At 43.9% G+C, this 13,798-nt stretch overlaps 1 protein-coding gene across 1 annotated transcript in view; it reads left to right on the top strand.

Moving 5' to 3' along the window:
- The window catches only part of FRAS1 (Fraser extracellular matrix complex subunit 1), a 159,682-nt gene that overhangs the window by 70,522 nt on the left and 75,362 nt on the right, over positions 1 to 13,798 (top strand). Inside the window, exons 15-18 of the mRNA XM_034063309.1 lie at positions 9,562 to 9,705; positions 11,379 to 11,519; positions 11,828 to 11,968; positions 12,796 to 12,969. Of these exons, the coding sequence (XP_033919200.1) occupies positions 9,562 to 9,705; positions 11,379 to 11,519; positions 11,828 to 11,968; positions 12,796 to 12,969 (600 nt within the window). The remainder of the gene's footprint in view (positions 1 to 9,561; positions 9,706 to 11,378; positions 11,520 to 11,827; positions 11,969 to 12,795; positions 12,970 to 13,798) is intronic.

Here is a 13,798-nt window from a genome sequence, read left to right as displayed (position 1 = left end):
CGTTGAAATTCCTCATTGGATCAGTGCTGTTGGTCTAAAACTCTCTGGTTTTGAACGCTACCAGTTTTTACCACTGTCCTCTTTCAATTCAGAATTCTTTTTTGGAAATGTGACTGTGGATTTTGTGGTGTTAAAGGTGCAGAGCAGGCAGCATGCACTAATTTTATTAAGGAAATAACCGTCTGAGCCATACCGGACAATCTGAACTGTGGGGGTTTTCTTTGAGTTTGGAGTAACTGCAGCAGCTAATGCCAGGGTTTTTGGGAGATTGTACTTTGAGTGGCATAGAAAATGTCCTGCAGGGACTGGGGCTTGGTAAAGCTCAGAAAAGCTCACAGAAAATACTTTTTTAGGAGGTTTTTGCTTTGTTTTGCAATATGTTTGTTTTGTATGGTGCACTCGTCCTAAAAGTTGATAGGATGACTGTTCTCAAGAAGCATGTTTTGAAAGTAAATTAATAATACTATAAAATGCTGAGATGTGTCTAAATCCTGTATCTTAGTAATTGGAAAGACTGAGAGTAAGATTGGGAAGTTACAGTTTTCTCTTTGATGGAACTATGACATTGCTTTTATGAGTTTCACTTGCTCTTTTGAAATACTTGTACTTTTCCCAAACTGTAAGGCAGCTGCTTTTTCATCATGACAGTTTAATTGTTTCTTCTAAAGTTAACACTTTTTTGCTCTTGATGTTGGCCTTTTTTAGAAGGCTTCTAATTATTTCTGCAGCTGTAATTCACCAAAGGGGTGGAGCACATGCTTAACTTCTTGAGCCAACGCTTTAATTTCTTTGGAACTAGCCCTCCTGCTTAAAATTAAATACAGGCTGAGGGCTTTTGGCAAATTTCAGGGGAAAGCACTTCAGAAAAGGAAGCTAGACTTTCCAAAGTGGTTTTCTTTGGAGAGTTGACCGTTTCTTTCAGGATTTGGAAGTCTGAAAAACCTCTGTCCTCCAGCAATGACTATAGACTGGGGCCCCATTGTGCATATAGAAATAGAAAAGAGACCCAGTCAAAAGAATTTACAGACTTAAATATCAAATAATCTTCCACTTACTTTGGTTTTATTTTACCATTTCCTTTCCACCTGCTCCTAGTGTTTTAATTGGCAGTGCCCACATACTGCCGAAGTAGTAGGGAAAGGCTAATGTTTTGTTTTATTACTGGTGTGTAGATTACTGATCGTACATTCCATCCAAATTTGCAGTCACGCATGCTTGTAGCTGAAAGTTGCTGGGAAAATTTGCTCCTCTTTCCTCAAGGGAATTAAACCAATTTGCTTTAGTTCTGCCTGGCTGCATTTTCTGCATAAAGTCAAACCAGTGGAGAAAGTCTTACATTTCAGATACGGTCTATAATTCATTGGCATTCACTCTTTCTTTGTATCCTCTTTATTTTTACAAATCTCTAATCTGATTGCCCAGATGACTCTTGGACTGCTCAGAAATATTTTTCTCATAATGGTTTTAACATCTGCAATAAGCATGTTCCAAAAGCACAAAAAGAATGAACTAGACTGTGTTCCTTGCTATAGCTCCAGTAAATTACCTCTTGAGGAATTTGCTTTGGAGATGAAAAAGACTTGTAAGACCAGGCTTTTTACTCCCTCCTATTGTTGAAACACTGTTGGCTGCATTGTAACAAAGTACAATGGTCTTTCTTTTTGCCCGTGTTTCATAACATCTGGTCTAATTGAATCTATTTTGAATTTCAGAATACAGTTGTTTGGTCTCTGCACCAGGGTTGTTTCCTGCTCTTGTCCCTTCACCTGCTTCTGTAAAGTAGTAAAATCATTAAGAGAAAATAGAGTTGAGGATAAAAGGCCATAGGTTCAGTTATGTAGCAGTGTATTTGACAACCATGAATCAGTGTGTATCAGGCTTTGAGCAGAGTGGTGTCAGAAATAAGCTGTGGAAAAAGTGAAGAAATCCCCCACCAAAGGCAAAGCAAAGGGAAACAAAACTAAAAGATGCCTGCCTGGTACAACAGAGGGGCTTGAAGGACTTGCAGTGTTCAGTGCTCCCACTCATTTTTCTAACTTAATTATTTATGTTTTAAAAATTATTCAAAGGCCTAGGTAAAACTCAAGCGTTTCTGCTTTGATCTCCCGAATGTGAATGTTGAAATGCGTAACTTGACACTAACAGACCCGGCTCACTATGCAGCAAAGCATTTCGATTTTTATTCACAGCCTGGTCTTCTCTGATGCATCTGGCTGCTGGGGCTCACCTCAAGGATAAATGGGGAACACAGAATAGTTAGGGTTGGGAAGGACCTTAAGATCATCTAGTTCCAACCCCCCTGCCTCCTCACACTAAAACATGTCACCCAAGGCTCTGTCCAACCTAGCCTTGAACACGTCCAGGGATGGAGCGTTCGCAACTTCCTTAGGTAACCCATTCTAGTGCCTCACCACCCTCACAGTAAAGAACTTCTTCCTTATATCTAATCTAAACTTCCCCTGTTTAACATGACTGAGCTGAGGCTGCCTAACTTATGGTGGGGAGGGCAAGTTAGAGGTGTTTAATGGTACCATGTTGCACAGTGCGATTGGACCCCATCTGTGCTTTCCCAAAGCCAAGCACAGACTTCTTCCTGTGTTCTTGCTAGGCTGCCAGTTGTGTTAGCCCTTCTGCTGTCATCAAACCTGGGAATGTTACACCTGCACTGATGCAGATAACAAACAAGTTTGGTGAGTGGATCTTTAGTTGGTTCTATGGCTTCTGGTCAATCATGAAAGAGCAGAAGCATCATTTTGTAGGACCTCTCATCTTTCAGAAGCCTGGTCTTGTGACACTTTTCTATGACTCCCACATTACACCTTAAGTACGAGAGGAGAGAAAAAGACCCATAGGCTCAGGAGCCACTGGTGTGCTCTTGCTTTAACCAGGAAGTGAGACCCTGGAAGTTTCATCTGTTCAGCATTGATTTTCTGGAAAGACATGTCACTGCAGCTTAATGAATACCATCATGTCAGCAGAGGCAGAATAATTGCAAACCCTGTTGACCTTCCATCCAAGCAGGAAGGTCAGCTATGTTCTCTTGAGCATCTTTCCTTCAACAGCAATGTCTGGTTAAGCTACAGGGCCTTGCATATAAAAGTCCAATATCTGCACTGAAGGGAGGAAGCAATGCAGAATAGTCCCTACAAATCTGGACTGAAACCAGACAGGAAGGGTGAAAGCAGTTCCCTGGTGATGCACTCACATCTGTTGATTTACTTTCACATAGCTGCTTGGTTGCTGTAGGCAGAGGTGTTTTAGCTGACAGTGGCTTGTTGAATGCTTCCATTTCTTTGCTTGCTTTTTCAGTGGAGTTGGTGACTGTTGGGGTAAGGAGCAGCTGTTGAGTCAGGCAGTGATCCAGTGCTAGAAGAGCCAAAGCTTCTGCAGGCAGGGTGTGCATGAGCGTACATAAACACAGGGCAGAAATGAGTCAAGGCTGCTCTTCCAGCTATATGAACCCTTGTCCTGGGGGCCCATTGCTTACAACTCCAGCTGCAGTTGTACCATCTGATGGCAGAGTGCAGATGTTGGCTGGGTTTTAGTAGCTGATGGACTTGTGACAAAAATGTCCTCAAGACACCTGAAAATAAATTGCCCTGTACTTGTCGCTGCAAGCAGGAGAAGTGAAGGGTTGTATCTGCAGGAGCATGAATCAGGCTGTGCATGTCTGTCATCTGGAGACTGGCAGTTGATAACTCCTGGAGGCACTTGCCACCTCGCATATGGAAAGGGCTGTGTTGGATGAGTCCAGGGAGGCTCTTCATGGGGAGGGCTTGCAGAGCAGAGCTAGTAACAGGAGCAGTGCATCAGAGCTGAGTCTCTTGCTGCAAGCATTTCTTTTTGTTGACCCACCTGAGGAAATTGTTACTGATCTTTGAGTCTTTTGCACTGCTTCCAAATGCTAAATGTGTCTTTCTTGCAGAAAATCAGGTTGCTCTCTTTCTTCTTTCCCTCCTTACTTCCGAGCTCTGCTACTTGGATTTCATCCATTTTTGTCCCAAAGAAGCCACTTGGGTCTGGCCTCTGTCTAGTAGCTTGAAGTCCAGAGGATCTAGATCACTTTGTCAGATTCACTGCAGCTGATCTCAGAAGGTTTGATGACCACTGGTGGGTTGTACTTCATCTCACTGTATCCTTTCCATAGCTGAGATACCACACAAGTCATCCTGTTTAGGAAGACATACAATTTTAACATGACAGCTGCCTCACTACAAGACTTGAAAGCTGCTGTGATACCCAGGAGTAGATTTGCAGGATCTTTGCCAAGGGCCAGTAAGAGTCAACTGGGAACTAGGGAGAGGGAGTGAAGTAAGATCTTAAATTCCTCCAGCCTGCAGACTGTGCTGGTTTGTATCATTACCTGGCTGGAATCTGGTTGTTGCAGTATTCTCCACTAGAAGTATGACACTGGGAGTGTGCTTGAGACAGCTGCTTGAGAGAAGAGATTGATGTGAGGAAGTGCTCAGGAGCACTTGGTCTAGTGCAGGCAGCAAACGGTACATGGCAGGAGCTGAAACACATTTGCCCAACTGACCTGGCTGTGATCAAAAGTGTTTTTAATACAGCTGTATGCAAGGCTGACTGTTTAAAAACAGAACCTGAGGGGCAGGCTGCCATGAGAGGAAAGCATCCCTGGGAAATGAGCAGGATCTCCAGAAAGGAGTTGAGAACTTTGTACGTAACTGGGTATGTTGATGTATCAACATACTGAGGCAGGTTAACAGCAAGGGGGTCTTGCTGTGCAGTAGGAAGTCTATAATTAGAAGATCAGAGTCCTGGTATCCACTCTTTCAAGATGTTGAAAGTTAGAGTGAGCTTAGGGAGGAGCAAAATGCTCACATCTGGAAGGTGAAATGAGGACATTTCAGTACTTAAAGAGTCTGCAGCATGAACTCTGCAGTTAACTTTTGAGTGTAGACCTGCCCTGAGAATCATCCAAGCTGCAATGAGACACAGCTTTTTATCAGCAAGGGGTATTATTGACTGGAGCAGAAAACTGTGCACAATCTTTACTTCAAGATGGGATGTTTGGAATTGGAACACTGTGTTTGGAAACAACATTGTATTGTGATTCAGCCACAGTTAGATGTGCTTGATAGGGGTCATGGCACTTGCTGTGGCATTCAGGGGGAAGATCCTTCCAGGTACAGGATGCCCAGCATCCTTATGTGACACTCCTCACATAGAACTATTCAGGAACTACAAGGGCCACGGCATTCTGGAGAGATTAGGAATAAGGTGGGGGAAAAAAAATATTCATCAAGGTGAGAAGGGGGAAAGCAAACAGCTAGTTACAAGGCAGTAGAAGAAGATGAGAAAAGGGAAAATAAAGGAAGGTGGAAGTGTGGAGAAGGAGCATCCAGAATGTCAAAGGACCATGTGCTGGGCATTAACTCAAATGTCTCTTGTCCTACCCCCCTGAACACTCCCTATTCCAACCCTGTACATGTCATGTCCCATCTCTGTATTTCAGTTCCGTATGTTGGCGGTGGAGATGATAACACTTCACTGCCTCGGGGAGCAGTGACATCCACTAAAATGGGGTGTTTATTTTAAATTGTGCAGTGCAACTCTCATGTAAACACAAACATAGGTGCTCCATCTAATGTCATATCCAAGAGTAACTATGACCTGAAGCAGACAGAAGCAGCATAGAAATTGTGCAAAACAGGAGTGAGATGCAGGTGGTGGTGATCACTGGTTTGCTGTAAGCTTACTTATGGCAAACAATTTCCACTCTTACTGGGGAGAGGATGAATTGTCTCTCACTTAGGGGTTTATTTTGGCAGGAAGTTGCTTGCTTTGGTCATTGTTCTATATGTAAATATGCTCTTAGTTATGTGGATGAATCATAGAATCATAGAATAGTTAGGATTGGAAAGGACCTCAAGATCATCCAGTTCCAACCCCCCTGCCATGGGCAGGGACACCTCACACTAAACCATATCACCCAAGGCTCCATCCAACCTGGTCTTGAACACTGCCAGGGATGGAGCATTCACTACCTTCCTGGGCAACCCATTCCAGTACCTCACCACCCTAACAGGAAAGAATTTCTTCCTTATATCAAGTCTAAACCTCTGCTGTTTAAGTTTCAACCCATTACCCCTTGTCCTATCACTACAGTCCCTCATGAATAGTCCATCCCCAGCATCCCTGTAGGCCCCCTTCAGATACTGGAAGGCTGCTATGAGGTCTCCACGCAGCCTTCTCTTCTCCAGGATGAACAGCCCCAGCTTTCTCAGCCTGTCTTCATACAGGAGGTGCTCCAGTCCCCTGATCATCCTCGTGGCCCTCCTCTGGACTTGTTCCAACAGTTCCATGTCCTTTCTATGTTGAGGACACCAGAACTGCACACAGTACTCCAAGTGAGGTCTCACAAGAGCAGAGTAGAGGGGCAGGATCACCTCCTTTGACCTGCTGGTCACGCTCCTCTTGATGCAGCCCAGGCTTTCTGGGCTGTGAGTGCACACTGCTGGCTCATGTTCATTTTCTCATTAACAGCCCCAAGTCCTTCTCTGCAGGGCTGCTCTGAATCTCTTCTCTGCCCATCCTGTAGCTGTGCCTGGGATTGCTCCCACCCAGGTGTAGGACCTTGCACTTGGCATGGTTAAACTTCATGAGGTTGGCATCAGCCCACCTCACAAGTGTGTCAAGGTCCCTCTGGATGCCATTCCTTCCCTTTAGCGTATCAACAGAACCACACAGCTTGGTGTCATCGGCAAACTTGCTGAGGGCACACTCAATTCCATTGTCCATGTCACTGACAAAGATATTAAACAAGACCGGTCCCAACACTGATCCCTGAGGGACACCACTTGTTACTGATCTCCAGCCAGACATTGAACCATTGACCACAACTCTTTGCGTGCAACCATCCAGCCAGTTCTTTATCCACCGAGTGCTCCACCTATCAAATTGATGACACTCCAATTTAGAGACAAGGATGTCATGTGGGACAGTGTCGAATGCTTTGCACAAGTCCAGGTAGATGACGTCAACTGCTCCACCCCTGTCCATCATTTTTGTAGCCCCGTCATAGAAGGCCACCAAATTGGTCAGGCAGGATTTTCCCCTAGTAAAGCCATGCTGGCTGTCCCCAAGCACCTTGTTGTTTTTCATGTGCTCTAGCATGCCTTCCAGGAGAATCTGCTCCAGGATTTTGCCAGGCACAGAGGTGAGACTGACTGGTCTGTAATTCCCCAGATCATCCATTTTCCCCGTCTTGAAAATGGGGGTTATATTTCCCTTTTTCCAGTCATCAGGAACTTCACCTGTCTGCCATGATTTTTCAAATATGATGGCCAGTGGCTTTGCAACTTCATTCACCAGCTCCTTAAGGACACGCGGATGGATTTCATCAGGTCCCATGGACTTGTGTACATTCAGGTTCTTACGATGGTCTCGAGCCAGATCCTCTCGTACAGTGGCCCCAAGGTCTAGGTTTTCACAGTCCCTGTGTCCGCCTTCCAAGACTTGGGTGCTGCGGTCAGAGCCTTTGCCAGTGAAGACCGAGGCAAAGAAGCCATTCAGAACCTCAGCCTTCTCCAAGTCCTGTGTAGCCAGTTCTCCTGAAAGTTTCCGGAGGGAGTCTACATTGTCCCTAGTCTGTTTTTTAGCCGCTACATACCTATAAAATCCCTTCCTGTTATCTTTGACATCCCTTGCCAAGTTTAGCTCCAATTGGGCCTTAGCTTTCCTAACTTGGTCCCTAACTACCCTGACAACATCCCTGTATTCATCCCAGGCCACCTGTCCTTGTTTCCACCTTCTATAAGCCTCTTTTTTCTTGTGAATTTTTCTCAGCAGCTCCTTATCCATCCAAGGAGGTCTCGTGCCCCTCCTGCTGCACTTCCTTCTAGTCGGGATGCAACACTCCTGAGCTTGTAGCAGGTGATCCTTGAATATTAACCAAGATGAGCTGCTCTTTTTCTTCTTTATGCTGAGACTAATCAGAGATCAGTTTTTCTTTGGTGGCTGCAACTTCCAACACGTCGGTGGATAAAGGGCAAATGTCATAAAGTTTTGTTTTTTCCCACCTGCCTTGGTCTGGAAGCACAAGCAGATACCTGCCTTATTGAGAAATAATAAAGAACATCTTTGGAACATATTTGGGTGTAATCGAGAAAAAAATCTAATAGCTACAAGAACTGTAATTTGCAGTTCCTGCAAGCACTGGTGGCACAGGATTTAACATGAGTCTGCATCATAGATTCCATCAACAGGAGCCATGGTGGGCTGAAATTCCCTCACAGCTGAACTTGTACAACTTCAAATAAGGTAATAAGGTGGTTTGCTCAACAGCTGTTTGGAGAGGCTGAATTGATCTCCATATAGTTACCAGCTTAATTGTATATCAGCCTTCCAGTACCTAAAAGGGCTGACAAGAAATCTGGAGAAGGGCTTTCTTCAAGGGTCTGTAGTGACAGGACAAGGAGAAATGGCTTTAAACTGACTGAGGGTAGATTTAGATTAGACATTAGGCAGAAGTTTTTCCCTGTGAGGGTGATGAGGCACTGGCTCAGGTTGCCCAGAGAAGCTGTGCCTGCCCCATCCCTGAAAGTGTTCAAGGTCAGGTTGGATGGGGCTTGGAGCAACCTGGTCTAGTGGAAGGTGTTCCTGCCTATGGCAGGGGTTGGAACTGGATGAACTTTAAGGTCCCTCCCAACACAACCAGTCTGTGATTCTGTGATATGATCATGCTTGAGGGTCATTCTATTCTGCCTCTCTATTCTTATACTCAGATGCCACAGAGAGGACATTTATCCTGCCTGCATTGCAGGAATGTGATATACTTCAGAAATACCCTAAATATTACTGCTTCCAGCCATGGCTCACCCAGAGAGAAAAATAGCTGGTATCTCAACTGGATGAGGGAATGCCCCTTCTCTTCTGCCGGCAATGTCAAGGAAAAGACAGGCAGTGGCTTCTGTACCAGACCTTTCCCCGGTTCCCACCTTTCCCCAGGAGTTACTCAGTCTGATCACAAGAGGATTTCAGCCCTACCTGACCAGGTAGAGCAGCAGCCAGAAATCAGTTCTTCTGCTCCTGTGTGGAGTCCTGAAAGGGCAGAAGTTGTTTCTGGAAGCAGGCTCTCTTGGATTTAATTTAGCAGGATTTTAATTGCAGCCCTGCAGCCTAATTCTGTGTTTGTGCATGAAGCTGTGGTAATGTCAGTAATCACTGCAAGGATTTGATTGCTTTTTTTAAGCAGCATGTGATGGGATCTTTTCCCTTTTCCCTTTGTGCTTGTACAGCCCCCAGGATGAACAACAGGACTTAACACTGTTACCATCACTCCTTCTAGTCTGATTACAGCTACATGTAATCACACTGCATGTCATATTGCACATACAAAAGGAAGGTGTAAATTGTACCCCTGAGATGGCTGGGATAAGAGACACTAATGATGTTTTTTTTGTTCTCCTTGAAGCAGGGATTCCCTGTGAATTTTAAGAGACAAAACTACACAAAAAAATTGATTACTGCAAACTCTTCATTTTAAAGAGATGATTGGAAGGTGATTATTTGTTAATCCTGCACCTTTCTTCCTTGCAGCTTGTCACGAGTCCTGTTCCTCATGTTGGGGTGCTGCTGAGAACAATTGTTTGGCCTGCAAAGACCCATCGCACATGCTAAAAGCGGGGCTCTGCGTGGCAAGCTGTGGACAGGGATTTTATACCAAGGGTGGAATCTGCAGTGGTAAATACCTCTTTTCTTCCTCCAATTGCAAGAAGTTTGAGAAATGCTCTGCAAAAAGGAATCAATATTTCATTTAGCTGTGTAGCAGCTGTGTTTTTGCTCATGTCTGAGAAGGCCGATGCACCTTGTGCATAAATATCGGATGAGGAAAGCTGCTGTTTGTAAGTTTATTAATTCGTTTAAGTTAATTAGATGCTGAAAGGTTTGCGATATTTTTCCCCCTCACTGAACAGCTTGAAAGCCTAACTGAGTTGTTTCTGAGGCTTGACAAATCCATTTGTCTGCATGAAGAAAAATGGCTTTTGCCAGCAGGTTTCTGTAAATTTGATTATAATTCAGCATCACAGTAACTAATACCTGCACAACAGATTGGACTGGGGAGCTGAGAAGATTTGCTGAGAAAAGTGGAAGAGATGGCTGGGGAAATTAAAAGACCTAAGTCAAACAGATCATGAAAGGGGGGGAAAAATCTCAAAGAAATAAATAATGTAAAATCTTCTATGACCATTCAGGTCAAGTCTGGGTTTTGTTGGCAGCCACCTCCTGCAGCTGCTTTGAAGGACTGTTTCAGTAGAGTCAGAAGAGATGACAAAGGGGTTTTCTGCCTTCATGCAGGTCTGAGCCACAGCTGGCTATAAAGGGCTTCAGACCTGGAAGGGTCTTGACAAAGTTATTGCTATTCTGACCACTTCTGGATTAATTTCATTTCAGATTCCCCTTCAGTTTCTTTTGATGTCTATACCAGTAAATGTTACTCACCTATGTTTGGAAGTGTCCAGACTTGAAATCTTACACTGTAGATGGAAATCTTGATTTAGATGCAGCTTGGCCGTAATTTTGGTTTGTATTGTCAGAGATTTCCTCAAAACTGCATAGCTGTTCCTCGCAGCTTCCAGGATTGAGGCCTTGCATCTGATACAAAAACCATGCATTTTGATACCCAGCTGGAGAAGTGTAAGCTTTTTTAAAGGTGAAAAGAAACACAAATGGTTTAAGTAAAGTTCTTGGCTCTTCTGAATATACAGCTGCACTAGGGAAGCCAGAGTTTCATAGAGCTCTTAGGCAACAGGTCTGTTATCTTCTGAACTGACTGTGTGGTAGAATACAAACTGCAGGAATTGATAGGAAAATTTATCATGCTTGCATTTGGATGCATTTTCACACTTAAAACTTTGACTTGAAGAAAGGGGGGGTTTACAGTTTTTTTAATCCACTTTTCCTCCATCTTTTACTTCCTGAACAGTCTGATAACTGATACTTGTTGTACAAAGAGTTATGAGATGGTTTTCATATGTGAAATCATTCAGAATGGTGCTGTCTCTTCACAGACTGTTGGTGAGCAGGAAAAACATACTGCCTTAGCAGATGGGGTTGTGTCAGGAGGGGAGGGAGTGCTGGTGTAAATCCATTCCTGGTATTTATACTTACTCATAGCTGTAGATGGGATACAGGTCAGTGGAAACCTATCTGCACTCACACATCTACCTCTGTGAATACCATTACTTATTCCAGGGAAGTGTGAAACATTACTTGTGCTGGAGAGCAATGTTTAAAGATATCTTTCTTTAGGACAAGGCATGGTTTGGCTTATTTTAGCTACATGGCCATGTTGGTGGCTCTGTTGCTCTTTGCTCACTGAGTGCATTTCACTAATGAGATTTCCTTTTGGGCAGCTTGTGACCAGTCCTGTGACACCTGCTACTCAGACCAACCCAGATGTCTGACCTGTGCTTCAGATAAGTTCTTATATGATGGGAAGTGCATTTCGGAGTGCCCAGCAGGGTATTTCCTGAGTAGCAATGGAAGATGCAGAGGTAAGAGATGTATTTGCATGACTGTTTCTAAGGCTTTCAGCTCCTTGCCTTGTGAAGTATATTAAGACACACTGAGATATATATTCAAAACACTGTGTGAGTGAGTTATTACTGTTATTAGTTATTAATACAGGTGTACTTCTGCTCTCTTTAGTTTGCATAGCTCATGCCAGCTGGGAATTGTCATTGTTGGGTGGAGGGAGCTGTAGTCAGCAACAGTCAAGGAGGGTAGAAAAATATCTTAAGGAGGAAAAAATCAAGAGAAAAACCGGGATGTTTCAGTTCTGTGTAATTTGTTTCTTTGTCAGCTTGTCATGATTCATGCTCCACATGTGAGGGACCTCTGGCCACTCAGTGCACCTCCTGTTCCTTTCCTCTGGTGTTGCAGTGGGGTCAGTGCCTGCAGGGCTGTGGAGAGGGTTTTTACCAGGATCATAACGTCTGCAAGGGTAAGCTACATACCTGGAGTAAGTTTCTCAGCTGCTGTAAACCAATGTACCTATATTAGCTTTTGTAGGGCTGTGCTAAGAGTACTGTGATGCTGATCCTTTATCCTGTGCTTAACTGGTCAATGACTTATTCCTCATTGTGTTTGCCTGCTGATAGTTTTCTACTTTAAGAAAAAAATAAAACCCAAATTTTCACAAATACTTTCTGCATTCACCCTCTCAGTATTTATTTATCCTGGGGACTTTCTTTTCCCTGTTCTGTTGAAATAACCATGCATTGATTCCAAGTTTTTTGACATGAGCTAAGAGGTGGATGAAAGTCTACACGCACCTACTAGGTTTACTAAGACCAGGTTCATTTTTGCAGCAGTGGAAAACCTGAAAATTGGGAAGATGAATTTATGCTTTCTGTGAGCCCTTCAGCCTGTCATTTCTTGCTCTCTCTCCTAGTGAGATTGTGTTCACCACTGCAGTTCAGAAATTAAAGGAAAGTTGACTGCCTGTGGTACGGTACTGCAGGTTCTTCCCAACATTATTTGTTCATCAGCTTTATTCAAGGAAAGAGCTGTTATTTGGAACTGAGGGGAAAGATGTCAAACAATTTTTAAAAAAAAAACCCTTCTATTATAGAAAATACAACACCCCATCTCTTTATGGAACAGATTTCTTAGCTGGAGAGTTGCTGCAAAGCTTATGCTCTTTGCTAGCTCTTTGAGTATCAGACTGTCCGCAGCAACACAGAACTGGAAAGAGGAAAGAAAAAGAGGATCCAAACCAGTGTTTTTCCCTGAGCTGTGCATCTCATTGCTCTCTTGACCTGTGCACAGGCTGCCACCCATCGTGCCGCACCTGCATTGGCCCAGGAGGCTCTCATTGCCAGCAATGCAGGGCACCAGACAACGTGCTGCAGCCTCACCAGCCTATTGAAGGAGCACTACATGGCTTTTGCCTCTCTCACTGCCAAGCCCAGTTCTACATGGACAGCACAGGAGTCTGCAAAGGTGAGCAGAGGCTGTTCCAAGCCACAGGGTTGCACTGGGGTTTGGGTGGTCTGGGTGATTTTGTATGATGTTTGATCCTTATGTGACTTGAGCTATGTTTGCCTTGTGAGAGTCATGAATTTTTAAACTCAGTAACTTTCAGACAATGTATATTCCAGTACTTTTGAGGGAAAATACACTCTACATATAATTTATGACTAAAGGATGTAGGGTTTTTTTCTTTGTTTTAAATGACTGTTCAAGTCTCCACAGCTCAGCTTAGTTGAGCTTAGCTTTCTTTTCACTGAGATTGAGTATTTGATTTTTACCACTGACATATTTTGGAGCAGAATCAGTCCTTAAATCCTTTTCAGAAAAGGCTGAGCTTTCTCCTTGTTAGTCCTTAGAGCAGGTCAAGATGTTACACAGCAGTCTTTTCTTTTGAGGAAGCTCTTCTGATACATGCCCTGCAGCATATATGCCATCACTGCTCCTGAAATACCAAGTAGGAAGCATTTCCATGAAGGCTAGAGTTTAGAAAAGGGCAAAAGTGTTGTACACTTGGGACATATATGTGGTTTACCACTGCTCTGAGAGAAAACTGTGGGGGACTTCATGAAAGAATGTTTACTGGATGGATCAGGAAGCCAGTCTGGCTGTACAGAGCTTGTGGCAGCCAGTGTGAATATTTCTACAACAAATACACTGTAGTATCCTGAAAACAGTGCATATAGAAGCAGGCTGAGAGGTTAGACTGAACATCTTGTGCCAACACAGCCCACCCTAAGCCTAGTTTCATAAATGGCAGTGATTTCCCCCTGTGGAAATCAGAGGATGGAGGTACTCTGTC

The sequence above is a fragment of the Melopsittacus undulatus genome, chromosome 5 (assembly GCF_012275295.1).
Source record: "Melopsittacus undulatus isolate bMelUnd1 chromosome 5, bMelUnd1.mat.Z, whole genome shotgun sequence".
NCBI classification, from domain to species: domain Eukaryota; kingdom Metazoa; phylum Chordata; class Aves; order Psittaciformes; family Psittaculidae; genus Melopsittacus; species Melopsittacus undulatus.
Note: the sequence above shows the minus strand (reverse complement) of the source record. Positions and strands in the feature narration are given on the sequence as shown.